The sequence below is a fragment of the Crotalus tigris genome, unplaced genomic scaffold (genome assembly GCF_016545835.1).
Source record: "Crotalus tigris isolate CLP2741 ecotype Arizona unplaced genomic scaffold, ASM1654583v1 scf7180000017753.6788120, whole genome shotgun sequence".
NCBI classification, from domain to species: domain Eukaryota; kingdom Metazoa; phylum Chordata; class Lepidosauria; order Squamata; family Viperidae; genus Crotalus; species Crotalus tigris.
The window spans coordinates 326024-350677 of NW_024096615.1; the positions used below are offsets into that span (position 1 = coordinate 326024).

The window sequence follows — 24654 nt, forward strand, 5'->3', positions numbered from 1 at the left end:
AGCTGAGAAGCCAATTGTCCCATTACCTTTGATCCCTTAACAAGTGGGAGGCACATATGCAAACTGCTGTAAGTCCTACCCCGTTCACCTGAGTTGGATGTACATACCCTCAAATTAAAGCTGACAGTCTGCAGTTAAAGCACATTGTGTTTGTTTCGTTCCAACTCCATTGTGGTGGTGTATAGAGCCAAAGATGTTCAAATTGTGTCGATGTCCCAATATTTCTGGACCTGATTGTAATAGATTTCGTAATGTCATAATTTTCACTATTTTAATTGAAAAAAATAGTTCTTGTAATTTCAAATTACAGAATGAGAAAACAGATTTTTAACATTGATCAAAGTATATTTATTTTTATAAATAATTCAAAGTAGTGAACATACCTAAAATTTCCTCTAATTTCTCCACAACAACAAACCTGTAAGGTGGGTTGGGCTGAGAGAGGGTGACTGGCCCAGAATCACTCAATCAGCTTTCATACCTAAGGTGGGATTAGAACTCACAGGCTTCTGGTTTGTAGTCTGGTGCCTTAACCACTGGACCAAACTGGATATAGGCAGGTTCTTTAAAATTAAATATTGTAGAGTTTTGCTTATTGCTACTCTATATGTGTTGATTTATGTATAAGGCTTTGTATCCTTAAAAGGTATATTCACTTTCAGTGTGTTTTGCAAAACAGTAGAGCTGTACAAAGCCTTAAGAAGTCCTTTAGAACAGGGGTCCCCAACCCCTGATCCATGGACTGGTAACGGTCCACGGCATGCCAGCAATTGGTCCGCACAAACAAGTGAAGCCCAATCCGTGGGATGCAGGCAGCACACAAAACCACGCACTCTCGGTCCATGGAAAATCCTTTCTCCACGGAATCGGTCCCTGGGGCCCAAAAGGTTGGCGACCTCTGTTTTAGAATGCATAGGAAATGTTTACAATGATTAAAGCAGCTGCATCATTTTCCAGGTTTGTATAGTACAGCTGCTCTTGGCTACCTCTACATACATATTTATGCAGAGCCTAGCAAAGACTATACCACTTTAATTATTTAAAAATTAGCACTTCATATTCACTCTTCCACATTCTGAAGTACTGCTTTTGAAGGATTTGCATGGATTTAATGTGTAGTTAAAAAGGGTTAGAGTTAGGTTAGCAAGTGTTTCAGAGAATGCAGTACCCTGTGCTAATAGTTCATTGTGGTTGAGCATATACAAGCTAATAAAAGAATATATGGGAAACTTTAAAAAACAAATATTTAATGAGTTTAAAATTTTATTTTGTTATTTTTTATTTTAATAAAATTAATTTGTTTTGATTTAAGGAAGAAAGAATAGAATATTTGGGAGCAGATACTTTGGGCAATTTAAGATTTGTATAGATAATGCTGTCTGAAACATTCTGAACTTCCTCCCAGCCAGTTGAAGGCAAAAACTAGAAACTATCCTGTCTAATTGTTGCCTGATCTGACTTACCCCTCCCCTCTTTCCCAAGAAAAAAGTTCAGAAGCATCAGTGAGACTGAAAGGGAACTAAAATTATAGATGGATGCAATTATGTATCTCTTCCAGTACTTGTCAGCAATCAACATCATAATGTATAGGGACACTAATTTAACTATAGAGAGTCCATCTGTTGCAGTAAATGTCTGAACTTTGGTAAACATTGTTGATGTTTATATGGGAAATCAATCATAAACCCAAGTTAAAAATATTTGTTGGTTAATTATCTTAGATACCTCAGGTTTTTCTCCACAAGAAATTAAGAAAATCTGAGGTAGGCTAGAATGAAAAAGTACTAATTTCAGATCCTTAAACAAATAGTTTATAGAATTATGCATACTTTGGATGTTAAATTATTAATGGTTTCCATTTGTAAACATTTTTGATAAGTATCTTTAATTGTTCTGGATGTTTTAAAGTTCAGGATAGCAACATGACAGTAATGAGAGGGAAATTCTTCCATGTTCTTAATTTATGTTTATGCTACCTGTACGGTACGACTTCATAAGGGAATAAAACAGGCAAGTTCTGGCAGTACTGGTATAATTATTTTCTTCTTCAATTCCTCCAGAGACAATGATAATTAATCCATTTTCCAACTTTGTATTGAAAGTCATGGACTTTAATTTATAATGAATTTTGCCTTGTTTATGTCTTCAGAGTGTTCTATCATAGCAATCACAAGTGAAACAGTATAGTTAAGCTTCCTGGTAGATACCATGTATATGCTTGTGCAGTTGGATATCTTTAAGTCCTTTTGAGAATATAATCGATATGTATTCTGAAATAAAGATGTGTCCTTTATTGAAATAGACCAGTGGTGGCGAACCTATGGCATGCATGCCAGAGGCGGCACTCAGAGCCCTCTCTGTGGGCATATGCACCATCGGCCCAGCCCCGCCTCCCCCACGGCCTCCTCCTCACCAGCAGCCCCCCTGGAGGAGAGTCGTCCCTGAGCATGGCCCATGTGGAGCAGTGCAGCCAAGGACATGGCAGCCAGGCAGCAGGGATATGACTCCACCCTTGCACCCTGTTGTGCGTAGTTGATGCTGCGGAGTGTAGGTGGAAGGCGTGGCTGCCATAGCGCTGCTGGGCCACCTGGGTGATCTGCAGACCGTAGAGGCGGTGGGTGGCTCTGCGGGTAGAGGCGGAGCAGGAGTGGAGCAGGCAGGAGTCGAGGGTAGAGCGGGGGTGGCAGGGAGGGGCCAGTTTTTGGGCACTCGGTCTCTAAAAGATTCGCCATCACTGAAATAGACCATTGACTTTGTTATGTAATTGCTGATTGTAGTTCATAAGCTCCCATCTGCAGATGGAAGTTTGAGGATATTGGTGAAGGCATCCAGCTTGCTGTCTCTGGCTCTTATCCATGCAATATTTATTTGAAATAATAGCATTGTTATCTTAAGTTAATGCTCACACAAATATGATACAAGCTTTGAAAAGGATAGGATTCTGTGCTGTTTCTGAGTATACCTCCTTTTTTTCCTGATATTAATTGTTCAATTGTGGGCTTAGCTCTAAGTATTACAATATTGGGTGTTATTTTAATACAATTAAGCATCAAACTATACCAGCATATAGCATTAAGGTGTACCTTTAATTAACTATGAAATGAGGAAATATTCAGTCAAATGTTTTTAAAGAATTTGCAAACTATAAATTAGTATCTTGTAGAAACAATGTATTCAAATGCTTTCTAGAATAGTTAATTGTAATTTATTTTCTATGAATTATTTCTGGCTGTGTAATATCAAGTGTCCTAGTAGCAATGCCAAAATAAATGCCCCTTTTCCCCTCCACAAATAGAAGGTTCACTATGAAGCAAGGTGGATGGAGAAAACGAGCCAGTGATAAAGATGGCTGGGGGAAATGGGTAAGTATATGCAGTAAAGCTTTTAACTAAATAAATAAACATAATTTGAGAGAGAATTAAATATTTTGTACTACTTTAATTATTTCATTAATAAAACATATTCACCATTGCCATGCCAAAGAAGTAATGGTAAATACTTCAACTTCAGATAGGACTGAAAATCATTCTTTCTGATATTTAGCAGTAACTTAAGGTTGACACGTAAGATTTATAAAATGTACAGTGCATATAAAAATTAAACATGTAACACTTCCCATTTGAAAAATGAAATTGATACTATGTATATAGGTCAGAGGCTGGAATCTCTCATTACTCAGCAGTAATATGTGATCTTTTTCATTTTGTTAGTATGTTTTGTTAGTACTGTATGTTCTCCAGCACTGGAGATGGATAATCCACGCAGTGGGTTGAGACTGTATTCCTGGCCAATCAGATCAGTCAGCCAAAGTTGCCACGCCCCGTCTTGGACCATGATCCTTTAGTCTTGACTGATCTGGCCATGCGAGACATCTACAACTTTTGGCTCCTGGGCAGGTATAGTTCCTTTCCATTAGGGGGGATTTTTTCTAGTAGCTGAAATTGCTTAGTTTAAAAGTTAATTAGAGATAATTTAATTCAATTTAATTGACCACTCAAAAATTTCCTTGCTAAATTGTAAAACTCAGGAAGTCAGATTCCTACAGGGGAAACCACCCCCACTTAAAAGGGGGAAATCCCTAACTCCCCTCCCTAACCAACCCCAGCCACCTTCCAGCAGCCGGCAGCCGCCTTAAACAAACGGGGAGGCTCGGGCAACCCCTCGCGTTTAAAACAAACAAACAAACAAAAAAAAAAAGACAGAAAGGCAAGCAGTTAGCAAGGGAAGCGGAGGACAAAGGGGACGCATGCTGGGAGGGAGATTGATTAAGGGAAACAGCTGGCGTGCGAAGGAGCAGTCTTTTCACTCCAGGCTGCTCAGGATTTTTTAAACGAGGCGCCATTGTCTGCACAGCTGGAAGCACGCGCAGCTCTTTGTTACAACCGCACGTGGCATAGGCAGCCTTGTTAACACATGCGCAGTAGTTTCCTGGCAGCGGCGGCCATATTTTTTGTCCAAACAGGGGAGTTAAAGTTCCTTAAGAAAGCTAGGTTCAGCCGCTGGAGTGAATTAATAGGCAAGCAGTACTGGGGTACTAAAGCATCTATTATTCATTCAGAGACATTCAAATCAGACACATAGCTACTGGTTCCAGGACTTGGTGTCTTCTACCTAAAGTAAATAAGAACCTTTCATAACTAACTGTGTTTAGTTGCCTTTGGCTCCTTCCAGACTTCGGGTCCCCCATTAGTGGCCCGTACGCCTCTGGATTTAGTGGTGGGTTCCAGGCATCCCCAGTCGCGTGCCTGTCCTTACCCACCATAGTCAAGCCGGGTTCCAGGCATTCCCATTAGCGTGCCTGTTCTTATCCGTGCACAGTGACTAACTCTGACAATTTTGCAGAGTCTGCTCCTGAGTTCCAGACGCCCCCAGTAGTGCGCCTGTCCTTACTCAAAGTTGGAGCTCTCCTACTACCTGGGTCCCCCCTATCGCGGCCCAGCGTTAGTGGAGAATGGAGGAAGCAATCATTCCCTCCACTGGAGCCCCGCCTTCATCCTCTGGAGCACCTGCTTCAGAGGATTCGGAATCCTCTGCAGCCCCTAGAAAGGCTGCAAGGAAGTCATCAAAGAAGGCTGACAAACAGGCAATCAGAAGACACCAAGCCCTAGAAAAAGAGTTCGACAGAGCCCAGAAAAGGGCCAGAATTGAAAATAGGCAGAATGGGGGAATAGGTCCTGACCTACCGCTGGGTCTCCCTTCATCCCCACGGGCCATTTGGTCATTAGGGAACTCATCACAGTCCCAAACAGAGGGTGGGATAGGCGAATTCTCATCGCTCTCCCGATCCCCCTCCCCACGGAGGTTACAGGAAACCCCGAGGACCATGCTAACCACAGCACCTGCAGGGTCGCAGGCAATGGTCACTCCTCCTGCATTGACAGGGGATCTGCTAGCTACCCTAATAGCACAGGCAGTGGACCGTGCATTTGAGGCCAGGGCTCAAACTTCAAAAGCCAAGCCTCTAGGACTTAGAACGAGGCATCGGGAGGAAACGGAGGACCATCAGGACCTCTCCTCCATCTCAGACTCGTCGGTCTCTGAGGAAGCTTACCTGGACCAGCCAGGTACGTCACAAGGGATTCAAATGTCTGAGGAGGAGGAGGACACCTCACCTCAAGGGCCGTCCTTCAGCGGCCTGTTTAACCCTTCTCTTTTTGTTACTATTCTGCGCAAGGCTGAGGCCACAGCCCATCTGGGGCATGGGACACCAGCGGAGCCTGTCACAGTTGACACGGAGGCTGAGCCGACGTTCGCCGAAAAGGTAACCACTCAACACCGCATACCATGCCCGACCATGTTCCTAAACACAATAAGGAAACAGTGGGCAGCGCCAACCTCCCTACCGCTTCCTAGCAATGCGGAGAGGAAGCTATTTAACGTAGCAAGGGAGCTAGAGGGAACATTGGAGGTACCGGTGGTGGACGAACCCATAGGTCCCCTGATATCGGACACGGCCATATCAGGAGATTTTGCTGAGGCTCTTAAAGCCGAGGACCGAAAGAGTGAGTCCAACTACAGGAGAACGCACCAGGCAATAGCTTGGGCTACCAGGGCGTCTACCTCTGCGTCCTTTTTCTCCAGAGCCACACTTTGTTGGCTCCGTGAGTTACAGGGCCGGGTTCCCATGGAGGATATACGCACTCACCAGGAACTCAGCAAAATGGTAGCGGCCACGGAATATGCGTCGGACGCAACACTTTTAGCGACCAAGTTTTCAGCCAAGGCAATGGCGGCAAACAACACGAGCAGGCGCATCCTCTGGCTAAAGAACTGGCAGGCGGATACCAAATCCAAGTGGAAATTGGCTTCGGCTCCGTACCAAGGGGCAAAGCTGTTTGGTGAGGCACTAACGCCATACCTGACAGAGAACAAGGACAAGCGCAAGGTCCTTAAACACATGCTTAAAAGGCAGGACAAGAGACCCGGCTCCTGGGGAAGGAAACAATCCTTTCGTACGGAAGCCAGGGTCAACTACTTTCAAAATTCCCAACCCTTCCAAGCTAGACAGGATAGGGAAAGACAGGGGGACAGACAGAACACAAGACATAGGCAAACACAGGGAAGACGGCCCTTTCGGGGGAACAACCGCCCCTTCCGCCGTACCAGATGACTCCCGCCCAGACCTTCCCATAGGGGGCAGACTAGCAGGGTTTGCTCCCCAGTGGGAAGAGACCACCACGGACGTATGGGTCAGGAACACCATACGTCATGGTCTATCTCTAGAATTTCTCTCAAAGCCCCCGAACCGCTTCCGCCCGTGCCCCTGTCCCACAAACCCAACAAAGAGAAGGCTCATGAACGAGGCCGTTCAGCACCTTCTAAACATACGGGCCGTAGAGCCGGTGCCTATGAACCAGAGAGACCAGGGGTTTTATTCTATCCTCTTCGTGGTCCCAAAACCCTCGGGGGGTTGGAGAGCCGTTTTGGATTTGAAAAGGCTAAATTTCTACATAAAATACCGCAAATTCAAAATGCAGACACTACGCTCCATCCTTGGAAGCGTAAGGAAAGGGGATTTTCTGGCATCGATCGACCTCACGGAGGCATACTTGCACATCCCTATCTCTCTGGCTCACCGCCGCTTTCTACGGTTTGCCTACAGGGGGCACCATTTTCAATACAGGGCACTTCCATTCGGCCTGTCATCAGCGCCCAGGGTGTTCACCAAGATTCTGGCGGTTCTGGCAGCACAACTAAGAAACGTACCAGTCAGAGTCCAGTGCTACCTGGACGATATTCTAATCCAGTCATCGTCCGCCCAGCAGTCTCGGGCGGACCTAAAGTTAGTGATAAAAATGCTGCAGGACCACGGCTTCTCGGTGAACTTTCCAAAGAGCCATCTAACCCCAACTACGAGAATACTCCACCTGGGAGCGGTCATAGACACAAAGGAATGCAAGGTGTACCTATCACAGGAACGCCTCAGCAGCATAAAGAAAGCCGTAAAACAGGTAAGCCGCGGTCAGTCAGTGACGCTGGTCTGCCTCTCCCAGCTGCTAGGGAAGATGATATCGACCATAGCAATAGTTCCTTGGGCAAGGCTGCACTCAAGAGAACTGCAATGGTTCATGCTCCCGTTTCAGAGACAACAAATCAGTGCATCCCGGAAGAGGGTAGGCATACCTCCGAGAGTACGACACTCCCTCAGGTGGTGGCTATCTCCAGCTCTCCTCAGGGGGTCCCCCTTCAGGGAACCAGACAGAGTAGTAGTCACAACAGATGCGAGCTTATTCGGCTGGGGAGGCCACTTGGGGACCAAGTGGACACAGGGCCGCTGGTCAGCGGTGGATCTCCGACACAACATAAACTGGCTCGAGCTGCGGGCTATTCACCTAGCGTTAAGGCATTTTCACAGCAGCATAAAAGGCAGGCACGTACTGGTCCTGACGGACAACGTGACAGCCAAGGCCCACATAAACCGTCAGGGGGGCACACACTCTCGCTCGCTCTCGGCCGAGGCCCTCCTACTGGGGGCCTGGGCGGAACAAAATCTGGCCTCCATAAAGGCCGACCACATATCGGGGGAGGCAAACATCCAAGCAGATCTGTTGAGCAGATCAACAATAGATCACTCGGAGTGGCAACTACACCCGAGGATCTTCAGGGAGGTCTGTCACCGCTTCGGGCTTCCCCAGGTGGACCTTTTTGCCTCTCCTTCCAATGCCCACCTAACTCGCTTCTTCTCCCGATTCCCATCCAAGGGAGCAGAGCAGACGGACGCGTTACGGAGCCCATGGCCAAGGGGGCTCCTGTACGCGTTTCCACCCTTACCTCTCCTTCCGGCGGTAGTACGCAAGATTCTGCGGGAAAGGGCCGAGGTAATCCTTGTGGCCCCTTATTGGCCAAGGAGACCTTGGTTCGCAGACTTGAGGAGTCTCTCCCGCACGAATCCATGGCGGATTCCTCCGGAGAGGATCTCCCTCAAGCAGGGGGAGATCTCCCACCCAGAGCCACAATGGCTACAACTAGCCGTCTGGCTCTTGAACGGTCAATTTTAGCCAAGGGGGCTTGCTCACAGGGTGTAATTAGGGTCATACAGGCATCAAGGCGCCCCTCCACGAACCGAATCTACGAGGCCACGTGGAGAAGCTTCCAATCATGGTGCTCTAAACAGGAATTGTTACTCGAAGGGATCACAATTCCCAAGATCCTAGAATTTTTACTAGATGGCCTAGAGAGGGACCTCTCGCCAAACACACTGCGCAGGCAAATCGCCGCCCTCTCAACTATACTTTCTGCCAGCCCCGGTGAATCCTTGGGCAAGCATCCCTTAATACGATCCTTCCTCAAGGGGGCTGCAAACATCAGACCGCCAACCGTGCACAGGTATCCATCGTGGGAACTACCACGAGTACTACAAGCTCTTACCAGAGCGCCCTTCGAACCACTCAAAACATGTGACATTCGCTATCTGACCCATAAGGTAGCATTCTTGGTAGCCATCACGTCAGCTCGGCGGATATCCGAGTTAGCTTCTCTCTCAATGAGGAAGGACCTGTGCCATTTTCACAGGGACAAGGTAGTCCTAAGAATAGACCCTTCATTCATTCCAAAGGTCAACTCCCTTTTTCACAGATCACAGGAAATAGTCCTACCAGACTTCTGTCCAAACCCAGCTCATCCCCTGGAACAACAATGGCACACCTTGGACGTACGCAGGGCACTAAGACATTACATTTCACGCACAGCGGAATTCCGACGCTCGGAAGCGCTTTTCATATCCTTCCACCCTGCTACTAGGGGCCGGAAGGTCTCGTCCTCTACCATCGGTAGGTGGATTAGGGCATGCATCACGGGGGCATACCAGGCGGAGTCCTTGCAAGTCCCCAAGCATATCACAGCCCATTCCACAAGGAGTGCTGCCACCTCAGCAGCATGGGCCATGCAGGCTTCTATTGAAGAGGTATGCAGGGCAGCCACTTGGGCCTCGCCCTCTCCATTCATTCGTCATTACAAAATCGACAGGTACTCCTCTGCAGAGGCCTCCTTCGGTAGGAGGGTTCTCCAGCAGGTGCTAGACCAAAGTTGCACACGGGACCAGTCTATTCCCCAACCCAAGGGACAATAGGCTTTGGTATGTCCCACTGCGTGGATTATCCATCTCCAGTGCTGGAGAAGGGGCGTTGACTTACCTGAACGCCTTTTCTCAGCACGGAGATGGATAATCCACACCCACCCTTATAGACTAGAATAATAGGGTATATTTAGTGGAGCCAAAACATCTTACTGTCAGTCAATGGCTGCGCTCGAGTCAAGACTAAAGGATCATGGTCCAAGACGGGGCGTGGCAACTTTGGCTGACTGATCTGATTGGCCAGGAATACAGTCTCAACCCACTGCGTGGATTATCCATCTCCGTGCTGAGAAAAGGCGTTCAGGTAAGTCAACGCCCCTTTTCTAAAGCGTAAGTTATGAATTAGCATTATGAGTAGTTCACATTTATTAAAATGTTTTTCGTATAATTGTAGAATCAATCAAGTTGATAATCAACCTCTAAAAATCCATGTTATTTCCATTCAAGGGAGGATATATGTCTGCTAAAGTCCAGAAATTGGAGAATCAGTTTCATTCAGAGGCAGCTCTGCAACATCAGAAAGATGAAAATTCATCCAGCATTTTCAGTGGAGTTGCCATCTTTGTCAATGGCTTCACAGGTGATGTTTTTATTTTTATGAACTGTTCAAAATGTCCTCTAGGAATATAGTTAGGGTTAAGAAAAAATTAACGAAAATACTAATATGTGGGCAAATGGCAAAGTTGTAAGTTTATTCTGTTCCTAACTAGAATCTTCTATAACTTTGCTAAAAGAAGAGCCAGTTTTTGCTTGCCTAAATTCCCTGAATGAAATGTTTCAGAATGCAGTGTTTATTGTACTACTATTTATTTTGATATAGATCACTTTAACTTAGTTTTTTTAAAAAAAAACTGTGTATATAATTCCAAAATGCAGACTGCAGATTTATACATTTCTTTTCTGTTTTTTATCTGAATTATGAAATGAAGAGCAGGACTGATGGGTTTCTACTTAAAAGATACTTCTTTTGCTATTTATGTATTGTAGTCTTGATAGTTGAGTGGACACTATCACTACACTGTGGAATGGCCAAAGATATGTTTTGAAAAATTAGATGTAGCCCCAACAGTAATAGTTCATTGTTGCTATAGCACTTGTGGGACTCCCAGTAAAAAAATACTTTACTTAAGCTTTCAAAAACAAAATGCTTTGTGAGAGGATAGAAATGGCTTTCAAGCTGTCATAATATAAAAAAGAAAAAATAGAATACTGTATATTGTTCCACAATACAGCATTCTCTTTTAAGTCTTCATCAAATATGCTAATAGCAAATATTTCTAACAATATTTCAGAGCATGGCTACTCTGAGTGTTACTGAAGCAATGGATGAAAGAAATGAGTCAACATCGTTGTCTGAATTTCAAGTACAAAAATTGCAAGGAAGACAGAATAAAATCCAGTATCCTGAACAAAGGGTTAGCAAGTCTATTGGAACTCTGAACAGGAATCCTCCAGATTATAGCATTTTAGTGTAGATATTTTATTGAATAAGGAATAACAAAGAAATATTAAAACAAATATTAAAAGTAACCTAATTGAAAAACAGTTGACAACTTTCCAAAATTGATATTTTACTGAGGGGTGTAGAATTGTGAAATCTACATCTATATGGACATTTTGACATAAATATTTATCAATAAACCACAGTATATGCTATACTGTATGTGCTTTACTTTATCATCAACATTTTATTTAGTTGAACAACTACTCTTAATTCCAAAGCATAATGCTAGGTTTTTCATTTCATGATTTCTTTTAATACTTTTATGTTATCTTGTATCTTTATCACAGATCCTTCTGCTGATGAATTGAGGCGGCTAATGATGTTGCATGGAGGACAATATCATGTATACTATTCTAGATCCAAAACAACGCACATTATTGCTACAAATCTTCCAAATGCCAAAATAAAGGAACTGAAGGGAGAAAAAATAGTTCGACCAGATTGGATAATAGATAGGTAAATATTAGAGAATTGTGAGCAGACTGATAATCCTGTTTGAATATTCTGAATATGAGGTCCATAATTTCATTTAAAAATACCACAGACATTCTGAAAAACTGATCTTATTTTAAAAATTCTATTACATGTTTTCTGTTTTTATAATTGAATGGATTTTATTCTCATTAATGATAACATTAGTGGCGCTGTGATAGCACTAATCAGATCTAGTGGAAATTTTAAAACATTAAAAGTACAGATAATTAAATAGAAAGCTTTACATAATATACATATTGTATTTAAGTATAAAAATAATTTCCTTATTTTTGCTTTAACTTATATGCATTAAACTTTATTAGATTATTTTATAATTATTAAACATAACGAATTCTGCTGCAGTAATTTGAATTGTACTGTACTTATTGAAAAAATAATCTGTACTTGAGACTATCCCCAACGTAGCAGATAAGATTGCACAATTCCCATAGAAACCTAATCACAAACACTACAAGTTTTTTTTTTAATTGGGTAATGTGATCCTACTGTCGTTTTCTTAATTGCAAATAAATTGGTTTTTGAGTCTTTGCCAAATTTCTTATTAGTGTAAATGCAAGCTAAATGAAAAGTACATCAAAAAGAATTATATTACTATAATATTCCAGTTCATTTTCCCAGATCGATCTGATTATTCTCTTTTTCTGTATAACAGAATATTTGCTGCATTTATCACAGTGTAACACTTGAGAATGTTCTGGGATTATAAATACAAATATGTGTAATAACTTGTATTTGATTCACTAAACATTAACAACATAAATAAAACATTTTAAATAATTAACAGTCTATACTTCTCTATATGATTTTCATGTTGATCTAGCAAGATGTCATAAAAAGTGAATAAATTGAAAAATCATAACAGGCCAAGGTAGAAAAATCTTATGTGTTATTATTTTTCTTATTTTAAAAAAATTGAAACCTTTTTAGATACTTAGTCTCTTCTAATCCAGTGCCTTCATCAGTTGGAGAGAAAGTCTGTGGTAGAGCACCTCTCTTTCCACTTTCACTCTTCAACCTGTGGTAGACCATAAGACTAAGGAATAGGAACACAACAGAAGAAGTAAGCACTTCTCTTGTAACTTCTGTCCTCATGTGGCTGGCATCACATAAGGATTTAAATGGCAGAAATCTTAAATCAGGTTACTTGTCTTTTCTATTTTTTTAATTAAAACATTCAAATTTAGGCATCCTTTTACTCAGAAACAATTTGATTTGTAGAGTTGCCTTGAAGATTTTTTAGTTACGTTTGTGCCTCCTTTTTTCTTTTAACTCATATGTCCAAAGGAATTGCTAAATTAGCATCTCCAGTGTGCACCCAGAGGAATGTAAATTTTTGTTTCTCAAAAGTATAATCACACATATGAAACATTTTGACATGTTTTCAAAAGCTATTTCAATAAAGTGATTAAGAGAATGCCTCCTATTCAGATGAAGTGTGCTTACGTTTTGGGTATTTCTGAAAGGAATGATGTGAGTAATTAGAAATATGTAATGCCACTTAAAGCCACTTAAAATCTGTCTAAAAATGTTCTTGAAAGTAAGAATAATTGAATTTAGATTATAGTATATCCTTTACATACGCACACCTGTTAATAAGGCTTTCAGAACAGAGAAATATTCCACTGTATATAAAGAGTATTTTTTCATGAAGTTTTTGAGCAATTAAAATTCTGACATTCTGTTACAGCATAAAGGCTGGACAACTCCTTTCATATATTCCTTATCAGCTTTACACAAAACAGACAAGTATTCAGAAAGGCCTCTGGTTTAATACTATATGCAAGCCTGAAGATTCAGTTCCAGGTCCTAGCAATATCTCTGTGGGACTCAACAGGGTGTAAGTAATTATTTTCATTTTGTAATTGAAATTAAATTTAAGACTGAGAAATGTTGATGAGTTTATGTTGATACTGTATATTAAATTATTTTAAGATCTCAAAGTATACCTTACATTATAGTTTGAAGTAGAATGGAATTAAGTGTGAAACCCATGTAGTTGTAATGGTTAAAGTGTTGCTGTAGTAGAGAGACCTAGATTCAAGTCTACCCTCAGCTGTGGAAGTTCACAGGAGGCTATAGGTGAGCCATTTTTTTTCAGCTCAACTCATATTCTAGGGTTCTTCTGGTGGGGAAAAAATGGAAGGAGTGCTGTATATGCTGCTTTTATCTCTGATCAAAAAGCCAGATATCAATCTAATAAATAAGACAAAAATAATTACTTTTTTGGTTTTCAAAATCAAGCTTCTTTCAAATGCAGTCATATTAAAGATATTTTTAGATAAGTATACTGTATACATAACAGTGTGATATTAAAACCTAATCTGATACACATAGTTGTTTGCACTAGTATAGATTTATTGCAGTGCTCTTGCATGCTCCATGTGCCTTGGTGTATAGTCAGCTGGCGAATGAAAACATCTTCAGACAACTCTCGCTCCCTCGGCTAAAAAATAGAAATGAGCATCACCTCCTAGAGTTAGAAATGACTGGACAGGAGAAACCTTTACCTTTGCCTTTTTACTTCATGCCTTGATTTCTGAAAACAATTGAGAGCTGTTCAATCATTGTCCATGCCCCAGTCATGATGTCTGTTGCTAATTTCTCTGCTATTTAGAAGCTATTTGTTATTTATTAAACCTATTCCCCATCTTAGTCAAAAGACTTCCAAGTTATACATTATTGTAACAATTAAAACATCCATTTATAAAAACACATAAATGGCAAGGAAGATAGATAGCAATAGTACTTAGACTTATATACCGCTTCACAGTGCTTTATAGCTCTAAGCATTTTACAGAGTCAGCATGTTGCCCCCAACAATCTGGGTCCTCATTTTACCGACCTCAGAAGGATGGAAGGATGAGTCAAACTTGAGCCAGTGAGGATCAAACTGCTGGCAGTTGACAGAATTAGCCTGCAATTCTGTATTCTAACCACCGCACCACCACGGCTCACTCTATCTATTTATCGGTAGGTAGATAAGTAGACAGACAGAAAGACAAACAGACAGACAGATAATACAAGCTGTGAAATAATTCAGTTTTCATGAATTTCCTGAAAGACAACAGGGAGGGAACAAGACTGATCTCCAAAGGAAGGCCATTCCAAAGTAGTGGTGCTGCCAAAGAAAAACAGTGCTATCTAGCCTAAGCTAGTAGAACTGGGAGACCACTAGGAACTTTTTATAAGATATGAGTTGGGCCAATTTTGATTAGAGAAGGCAATCCTGTAAGTACAGATGTCAGATGATGAATGGCTTTACTATATAATTCAATATCAGTAACTTAAACTGTATCTGGAAACCTATTGTAACCACTATAAGGTCTGCAAAATCAGCCCCGTACTGGTTATGTTCTCTTTGCTAGTAGTTGGCAAACATACAGGTTATCACATTCTGGACTAATTGCAGTTTGTAAGACTGTAAGAGTACCCATATGTAAAACATATTGTAGAAGTATAGACAGGTGGTGATGATCTGATTTAATTTATTAAATTTATGCTGTGAGTATTAAAGCCAGGTCCACTCATACTAGATGCACCAGTGTTTTATTATGTGCAACCCATTTCTAGCATAATAACACCAATTAAATACATTAGCATGGGTTTGTTCCTTATCTGCAGTTTTGAATTTTAAAATGTGTATTTTATTTTATATACTATGAGTTGTAGTATTAGTGAGAAAAATTGTTTTAAAGTATATTATTTTTCCATTTAAGACATCCAAGATAGTTAACATATGCTTCAAAATAAAAACTCAGTGTTAAAAACAAACCTTTAGGCCAGTAATGTTCAACACAACCTATATACAGGGTTGCTCTTGCGGGAAAAATAAGAGGAGTGTGAGATATTCTGCAGCCTTAAGTTGACAAATTTATTTAAAAAGCAGGCAATAAATCTAATAATAATTAGATGTCAGGACTGAATTTCTGTATCTCTTTGCTGCTTCTATACGGCTAGCTGCTATAGGAAACCATCTAAACAAATACTTCTGCTCAGTTTTCTCAGAAGTAGATGTCAGTAACAAAAACAGGTTGGATCATACTAGTCTTAGAGTTCAGGTTCTCTTTCCAGGGCGTTTAGAGGTGGAGGTGGCATGTCTGACAAAAATTAAAAAGTTAAGTAAGGTTAAAAAATAAGAATACATAATAAATTAAAAAGAAAACAATAAAAGGCATTCTTGATGGATCTCTAGGTCTTTTTTTATAGTTAGATTTCTACATTTGTATGTTTTTTGTGGTTCAGATTTTAAGAGCTGAAATCTAGTAACACCTAGATCAGTGGTTCTCAACCTTTTTAATGCCGCGACCCCCAACCGGTCGTAAGTTGAGGACTACTCAACCGGTCGTAAGTCGAGGACAACTCAACTGGTGCAGCACCGTTTGCAGAATGGGACTTTTGGCGGGCTCAGCAGGGCAGAGACAGCCTGGACAATTCCTATTGGCTTTTGAAAGCCAATAGAATTAGACTCTATCCAAGCCAATAGAATAAAAGGGAGTAGCACAGCTAAGGAAAAGTGGAAAAAAATGGTGGACTGCGTTGTTTGGTGACCCCCGTGAAATGGTCGTTCGACCCCAAATGGGGTCCCGACCCACAGGTTGAGAACCACTGACCTAGATAATATTTATTGCTCACAGGTTCTCACATCATACTAAGATATGGGGGAGAGGAGTTCATTTTATTGAATATGTTTAGTAGCAGCATTTTGTGTTACATGCTATAGCAAAACCAAATCACATAATTTTCAGGGACAGGAAAGGATTATTGGATACTTATTGTGGTAGTTATAGTGGTTTTACAGTTATTCTTCTATAGGATTGTATATTTGCTTAAATACTGTGTGTGAGTTCTGAATATGTGTATACATGTATATGGAATAGAAACATTCACTAAATAATAATAGGGTATGTTTGATTTGGGCTTAATGCATAATTTAAGACATTTTAGTTTGTAAGCTATTATGGCTTATTGTTGTATGGTATTGGGCATTCAAGGGGACAAGTGGATAACGATGAAACCAGATCTTAGGATACAAATTCATAAGGGTAGGATATGCATTATAATGTCATAATGCAGATATCATCATTTTGGTTTGCCACAGCCATTCTGATGGGTTTGATGAATTATTATTATTGATCATTGCACAGTCAGCTAGATGGGGTTTGGCATTTTTGTCTGCCTGTCGAGTCTTTACAAAGGACCTGGGATAGGCAGATCTGGATGTTTAATGATGTCACAGATATCGTTGCAGGATGAAAGCTGTTCCCAGTAAAACTGCCCTTTGCAATTGACTGGTGGCGAATTTGTCAGTGGCAATGGTGTTCAAGTGATGCTCTAGTTGTTTTGAGACTGCACCCAAGGCGCCTATTATTATTGGTACTATCTTGCATGCCTTTGCCAAAGTCATTGTATTTCTATTTGTAGGTCTTTGTATTTTGTTATCTTCCCCAGTTCTTTCTCTTCTGTTTTGTTGTCTTCAGGCACTGCCACATCCACTGTCCAGACTTTGTTGTGTTTCTTATTGACAATTGTTAAGTCTGGAGTGTTATATGGCAAGTGCTTGTCGGTTTGATTTCTAAAGTCCCAGAGTAATTTAACCTATTCATTTTCTATGACTTTCTTTATTTTATGCTCCCACCAATTCTTGCTTGCAGGCAAATGATATTTCTTGCAGATCTTCCAATGCACCATTATTACTACTTTGTCATGCCACTATCTGTAGTCAGTCTGTGCAATCTTCTTGCAACAGCTTACCAGGTGATCCACTGTTTCTTCAGCTTCTTGCATAGACAGCACTTACTGTCTGTTGCTGTCTTCTCAATTTTGGCTTTGTATGCATTTGTCCTTAAGGCTTGGTCTTGTGAAGCCAGAATTAGTCCCTCTGTCTGTTTCTTCAACTTTCCTGCTCTTAGCCATTGTCAGGTCTTGTTATTAAATGCTTTTCCTGTTATTTTTTTAATGTGCTGGCCATGTAGCTCTTTGTTTTCCCATGCCCCCATTCTTTTCTTCATTTGGTGTTTCTTGTAGGCCAGTTTGTTCTTTCCAGTTGTCATTAAGGCTGCCTGGTATACTAACTTCAGTGCATCTTTTTCACCGACCTTCAAATGTTCTTCCAAAGCCATTTTTTCTTCTTCAATCATCTGATGTACTTGCAACATTCCATGCCCACCTATTTGCCTTGGTAAGTAGAGTCTGTCAGTGTCACTGAATGGATGAAGGGCATCACTCGTCATTATTTTTCTAATCTTCCTATCCATTGCTTTTAGTTCTGCTTGAGTCCAGTCCACTGTTTCAGCTATTTATTTAATGACTGTAATTGCCCAGATGTTGATAGCCTTGATGGTATTTCCTCCATTGAGTTTGGACTTTAAGATCTTCTTTGCTCTCTTGATGTATTCACCTCTAATCTTTTCTCAACTTCGGTGTGCTTGATGTTGTCAGCTTGAAGGATACCCAGGTATTTTTAATAAGCATTTTCATCCAGATTCTTAATGTTATTTTTGTGGGGCATCTTGATTTCTTCAGTTTTCATTGTTTTTCCTTGTTTGATAGTGATTGTGGCATATTTGTCCAATCCAGACTCCATTGCAATATCTCATTTATATATACAGACAGTGTTGAGCAGTGATTCTATTTCAGATGGAGTTTTTCCATACAGCTTGAGATTGTCCATATAAAGGAGGTGGGATAGTATGGCAGATATTTTTGATGTTTGGTAGCCAGAGTCTGAGTTATTCAGTATTGTTGACAGAGGAAACAGTGCAGTGACAATGATTTGTCTTCAATTTGTGCATCACCATGTATTGCAATATCATTTTTTCTTTTCCATAATAGTGATGTTAGACGTGTTGTGGGCCAGGTGGCTGTCTGTTTCAATTCAAAAGCTCCACAAGATCTTGACCTGTTCATTTTCAAGAACTATGTCAATTTGGTGTTCCCAGTAATTTTTGCTGCATTCAAACCCAAACTTCTGGCAAAGCTTCCAATGTATGATTTTGGCAACTCGATCATGATGTTGTAGATAATCAGTTTGTGAGATTTTGTTGCACCCACTGATAAGGTGATCCATTGTTTCATCTTTCTTGTTGCATAAGTGACATTTGCTGTTGTTACCGACATGTTGAATTTTTGCTTTCATGGAATTGGTCTGCAGGGCTTGTTCTTGGGCAGCCAAAATGAAGCCTTCAGTTTCTTTCTTTAGCACCCCGATCAAAACCATATTAGACTTGTGTCTGCCTTTCCTTCAATGTCTTTCAGATATTGACTGCGCATAATCTTCAGTTCAATTCACAGTCTGGGACTGGTAAAACCTTAACAGTTCAAGTCCTAACCAAGGACCTAAGGGCTGTTAAGGTAATGTATTATCATTATTATATTCATTTACCCCCTATTATAGCTAAAACAAACCATGACTGAACAGTGTTGATATAGGACAGGTATTGAAAGAGATAAATTATTTTTGTATCTAATTTTCTTTTGCTTTCATGTGTCATACTTCTAAACCATGTATACTGCCTACAGTTGATGCTCATTAAGGAAAAAATATGAAAGACATATTTACATGAAAATGCACATTAATATTACCTTGTTTCCAGCTACCTTGTTTTTCCAAAATGCGTAGTACAATATAATGTATGATTTAATAAGATTACCTGTGGTGGCTGTTCCAGCTATGTACTGTATTGCATTAAGTAAAACTGAACTGAACAAAAACACACTTCAAAAATCCTCAGAAAATCATTTGTTACTCTAAAGTGTTTCAGGCTTATGATACTTTCTTAGGAAGAGCTTTATGAAATGTAAAGTTGTTTTTGTCATTGACTCAAGTGGTGCAGAACATTTGGATAAAAACCTCAAATATACAAAGAACAAATACAAAAAATATAGAACTCTATATTAAGAAATAAATAATATAAAAATAAAACCTTGGGCAAGGAGAGATAAATAAGGCAACCTCAACAATTGATCCATCTAAGCAAATCTCTAGTTCCCTTGGAACTGCAGATCTGATAACATAACCAGGTCTTGAGGGCCAAAAGAAATGTAATTTAATTTAATTTGGGGGGAAGAATGTTCCATAAGGTAAGTGCCATGGCAAAGAAGACACATCTCCTAGGATCCACTAAATGTAGCTCTAGCTGATGGTACTCGCAGCATGTCTTGTCTAATAGGACAAGCTGAAATAATTGGGGAGAGGAGGTCCCTCAGATAGCCTTGTCCTATGCCATGAAGGGATTAAAGGTTAAAACCAGTACTTTGAATTAGATCCAAAAACAAATTGGCAACCAATGCAACTTGCAGAGCAGAAGAGTAACCTGCATTGCAGGCTATATGAGGTGATTAGGGCATGAGTAATTAAGCAGGGTCTGCCAGTCATGGATGAGCCTATTGTGCACAAGATAGAGCTGTCAAAAGCCCTCCTAGCCATGACTGACAGCTGCTCATTGCCCAGACCTCCACAGCCTCCAGAGCATCACTTAATTCACCAAGGATAGAGTTATATAATTTGGTATTTCTTTCAGAGATAAAGGAACTGTCCTCTACCCCAAGAAGAATTCATCATCACTAGAACCCATTCATACAACTACCCCAAGTGCTTTCATAGGCCAGGCGGTGCATGGAATTAAAGATGACTAGGGTCATAATCCTAAGGACCTGTCCACTTCCTCAGGTCCAACAGATTCAAACCATTACCAGATAACTGGGTAAGACTCTTTCCCAAGCATCTCTTCTAGACCTGTGACAAGGTCAGAGTCCAACTGGGAATTAATTTGAGCAACTTTATCCATAAATGTGCAAATTCCTGCACACAACCTGCAAGAGATTAGAGTTAACCCCTTACAAGGAACCGTATCATCTGAAACAGAGCTGCAGGGAAGCAATCTGCAGATGCAATAAGGATGGAGAAGTGTTGCTGCTTTGCTCTCCTTACTACCACAATGCAGACCTTAATAGCAGCTCTCACATAAGTTTGGTTGAGCCTGTCCTTTATTTCCTTTACTTATGTCAGAATACTGGGAAAGATCTCTAATTTTACATTGCAGTTTAGAGAATACATCAAATAATAAAACTTAATGTCATGGTTCTGATAGATAGAACCGAATAAATCAGAACTCCGAGGCTTGAAACTTCCTCAAAGAACATGATTATTGGATACAAAATATTGGCATGGTCAAAAGTGAAACTAAATCAGAAACTCCCTCCAAAGAATTACACTATTACAAAGTAAAAGTCCCTCCCCCCCCCCAGTGCTATGCCATAACTACACTACCCAATAGAGCAGTTTGGAGGGCTTTCTAACAAAGCGCCCAACCCTCTTCTCCCAAGCGAGAGAATGACCTTAATTCCCACGGAACACAATATTGTTTAGACCAGGGGTAGGCAACCTTGGCTCTTTTATGACTCGTGGACTTCAACTCCCAGAATTCCTGAGCTAGCCATGCTGGCTCAGGAATTCTGGGAATTGAAGTCCACGAGTCATAAAAGAGCCAAGGTTGCCTACCCCTGGTTTAGACTAACAGAGATTCTCCATCCCCCCTCCCTTTTGTATGGCAACCTAGAACGACCAAGATAGCTGCAGCCAGGTTCGTTGTAGAGTTAACACTTAGACTTTCTTGCTTTAATCTGTTCAGAGAATAGAATAGTATCTGTCAAATGTTCTATTTAGCAATAGAATGGCTACTTAGATCTGAATGTATCAAGTATAGGTATACCGTTGAATTTTTATGTCAATCTGAACTCTTGGAATCAAAGTATAGGCTTGAAAGATTTTTAATGTCAGTGCTGCTAACATTTATGTAAAATTCAATTTCTGATTAGGTAATGAAACAAAATATGTACAGCATAATGTATATATATTGAAAGTGTGACAAATGTATAACAAAATTAAAATATTTGGAAAATGCCTCTTAAGTGTAGAAAATATTACACAAGTCATAGTAAGTTCCGTTATTAGTCTTCATGTAAAAGGATTACAACAAAAAGAGGAAATAGTTTAACCTTTGTCTTATGTATTTGTTTTATCAATTTTCTTGATTTTAGAAATAGTCTTGTAAAGAAGCATGAAGTAGAGAATGAAATGAAAACAAATGGAGTGAGTAAATCAAAGAAAGAAGCTGAAACTACAAGGTTCCTGGAGCAAGCTCTTTCCAGAAGCAAACAGAATGGAATACATCAGAAAGACAACTTTTCCATTTTTAATGGACATAGTCATAGTTCCAACAGTGCCTTAAAGATGCAGGATGGTTTGCTACACTTAGACAAAAGTGTTATAAGCAGACTGTCTCCTCTGCATGAAGAACTAAAAGAAAGCACTGATTTTAGAGACTGTTCTACGCAGCATTTGCAACAAAGCAACAGAAACACTGAACTTTTAAGAAATGTGCACAGGACTATGAGTCATTCATCTTTTTCATCTTTGCACAGTAATATTAAAATAAATGGTGCTCATCACTATACTGTTCAGGGGCCTTCAAGCACAAAAAACACTACTTCAGTACCTGATCCTAATAAGGAAGATTATTCACCTTTGTGCAAATCTTCTAATGGCAATTTCATTTCAGATTTTTATTCTCATTCAAGATTGCATCATATATCTACCTGGAAATGTGAATTTACAGAGTTTATCAACACATTACAGAAACAAAATAATGCTAGCTTCCCAGGAAGAGAAAAGTTGAAAAAAAATAAAGCAGGACAATCTACAATAAATAAAGCTGACTTAGGTAAAAATATTTTAAAATTATATTTAAAAAGTTGTCACATATTTATTTTTCAGTGAAATGGTGGATATACATTTCTCCTGACATGGTTGTTTTGGTCAGAATATAAGTATTTGGGAATTGGAGTTGTATAGCATAAAAAAGTAACTAAAGATAAGGTGGGAGATGTTAGGCAATTTGAAATTTTCTGTAGTTCGATGTTTCTTTTATATTTTACTAAAAGGTAATTAATGAAGAATCGAGAGATAAATTTTAAGGTTAAATTTTTAGTTTTATTAGAAACAATGGATAGTTATTTAGCCAGGATTAAATTGTCTGTTTACTGTTCTTTTCCTAGATAGTACATTCTTTTTGAATTCAGCCAAACATCAATGTTGCATAATGCATGTGGATATGGACTGCTTCTTTGTATCAGTTGGTATCCGAGATAAACCAGATCTAAAAGGTTTGTATTAATATCTAAACCAAATGTTTATTTTTAAAAATACTTAATTATTCATTTAAATAAATATTCATTTTTTAAAAAATGATTGTTCACAGTCTATTGTTACATAAATACTTAATAATAATCAGAATAGAGCTGGAAGGGACCTTGGAGGTCTTCTAGTCCAACCCCCTGCTCAAGCAAGAGACCCTATACCATTTCAGACAGGTGGCTTAATTCCAGGTTGCTTCTCTCCTTGATAGTTTTCTATCCATTGTTTCTAGTCTTGCTTTCTGGTGCTTTGGAAAATAAGTTGACCCTCTCTTCTTTGCGGCAGCCCCTCAAATACTGGAATACTACTATCATGTCACCCTAGTCCTTCTTTTCTCTAGACTAGCCATACCCAATTCCTGCAACCGTTCTTCATATGTTTTTGTCTCCAGACCTTTAATCAGCTTAGGTGCTCTTCTTTGCACAAGATTTGGCCCCCGGGGCTGACCAAGAAATGGCAAGGGACTGGCCCCTGCTGCCCCAGCCCTGGCCCATCCCAACACGGTTGGGTGCCCCCCTGGCACACACACATGAAATGGTGAGCGCTCAGGGGCCGGTGATGCACAGCAAGAGCTGCAGCTCATTTGCCTCACCCCACCCCGCCCCTCCCAGCCTAACCCCATGATGCCCAGCTACGCCCCACTTTGCCGGGCCTCTCCTAGTCCGGCTCTGCTTTGCCAGGCTGCGCCTTTCCTCACTCGGCCCATGGCGTTCTGTAAGCCTAGTGCCCAAGACATGCCTGTGATAGCGTGTGGTGGCACAAGCTGAGCGTTGGCCACCTCCCGGTCACCCTCTCCGCCACATGGTAGGACCGGAGAGGGGAATGCAGCACCAATGCCAGATGCAGAGCCATAGCCTGGAACTACCAGTAGCTGGCAACATGTGAGCCTCTGTGGCAGCTGGAGAGAAAGGGTGAGAAGGAGGAGAAAGCAGGAAGGGTTTCTGTGTGTGTGTGTTTGTGTGTGTGTATGTATGTATGTGAGAGAGAGAGAGCCAGGAGGGAAAGGGAAGAGGAGGAGGAGGAAGCCGAAGTGTTACAAAAAAGGGGAGCTTCCCCCTTTCTCCTCCCCCCCTTTTTTTTAACCGTCTCCCACTCCGTTCAGGTGCAGCTGGAGGAAAAGAGCAAGAAGGGGGGGAAAGCAGAGAGGTTTTTTTTTGTGTGTTGTGTGTGTGTGTGTGAGAGAGAGAGAGAGAGAGAGAGTGCACCAGCAGGGAAGCGAAAGGAACAGGGAGCATTGCAAACAGAGTAAGCAAACTTACAAAAGGGGATCTCTCTGTCTCTGTCTCTCTCTCAAACACACACACACACACACACACATGCTGTGCCAGGGAGGTAGTATGCAGGCAGGTGAGAGAGCAAACTCACAGATTGGCTTCGTGGTCTATTTTTGCCGCTTCCCCTGCCTAAAATCCAGCCAATAATTGAACTCTTTGGATTGAATGGGAAGTTAAGAGGAATTGGTGTGAGTTGAAATTAAAAGGCTGAGATGTGGAAAGTGTATCTTGCTTTTACTTCCTCTCATCTGCTCTTTTATAATTTGATCCAGCCGTACCCAAACTAATGTCTTTTGGGTGTCATGGACCACAGTTCCCATCATCCTGTGGCTATGCTGGCTAGAAATGGAATGCCTTATTTTCTCTGCAGTATATGCCTAGGAGGCAGTAGGTCTGTGGGACTTAGATGTTTTTAAACATTTGTTTCTTCTGCCTAGTTTATTAAATCAACATCTAATTCAAAATTAAATGTTTCAGAGAAATGCAGGGTGGTTTACAAGAAAACTCTCAAAGACAGCTATTGTAAAGCATCACCAGCACTACTTAAAACAATATTAAAAGTGTGCATTTTAAGAAAGAAAAATAATAGTAATTTACTTAGTGCTGTTTGACC

The 24654-nt window shown here is 40.7% G+C and overlaps 1 protein-coding gene across 1 annotated transcript in view; it reads left to right on the forward strand.

Annotated features, from left to right (window-relative positions):
• Positions 1–24654, forward strand: part of REV1 (REV1 DNA directed polymerase) — a 79397-nt gene that overhangs the window by 4924 nt on the left and 49819 nt on the right. Inside the window, exons 2-7 of the mRNA XM_039340580.1 lie at positions 3296–3362; positions 10022–10154; positions 11366–11534; positions 13261–13410; positions 21612–22294; positions 22629–22736. Coding sequence (XP_039196514.1) covers positions 3306–3362; positions 10022–10154; positions 11366–11534; positions 13261–13410; positions 21612–22294; positions 22629–22736 — 1300 coding nt within the window. The 5' untranslated portion in view covers positions 3296–3305. The remainder of the gene's footprint in view (positions 1–3295; positions 3363–10021; positions 10155–11365; positions 11535–13260; positions 13411–21611; positions 22295–22628; positions 22737–24654) is intronic.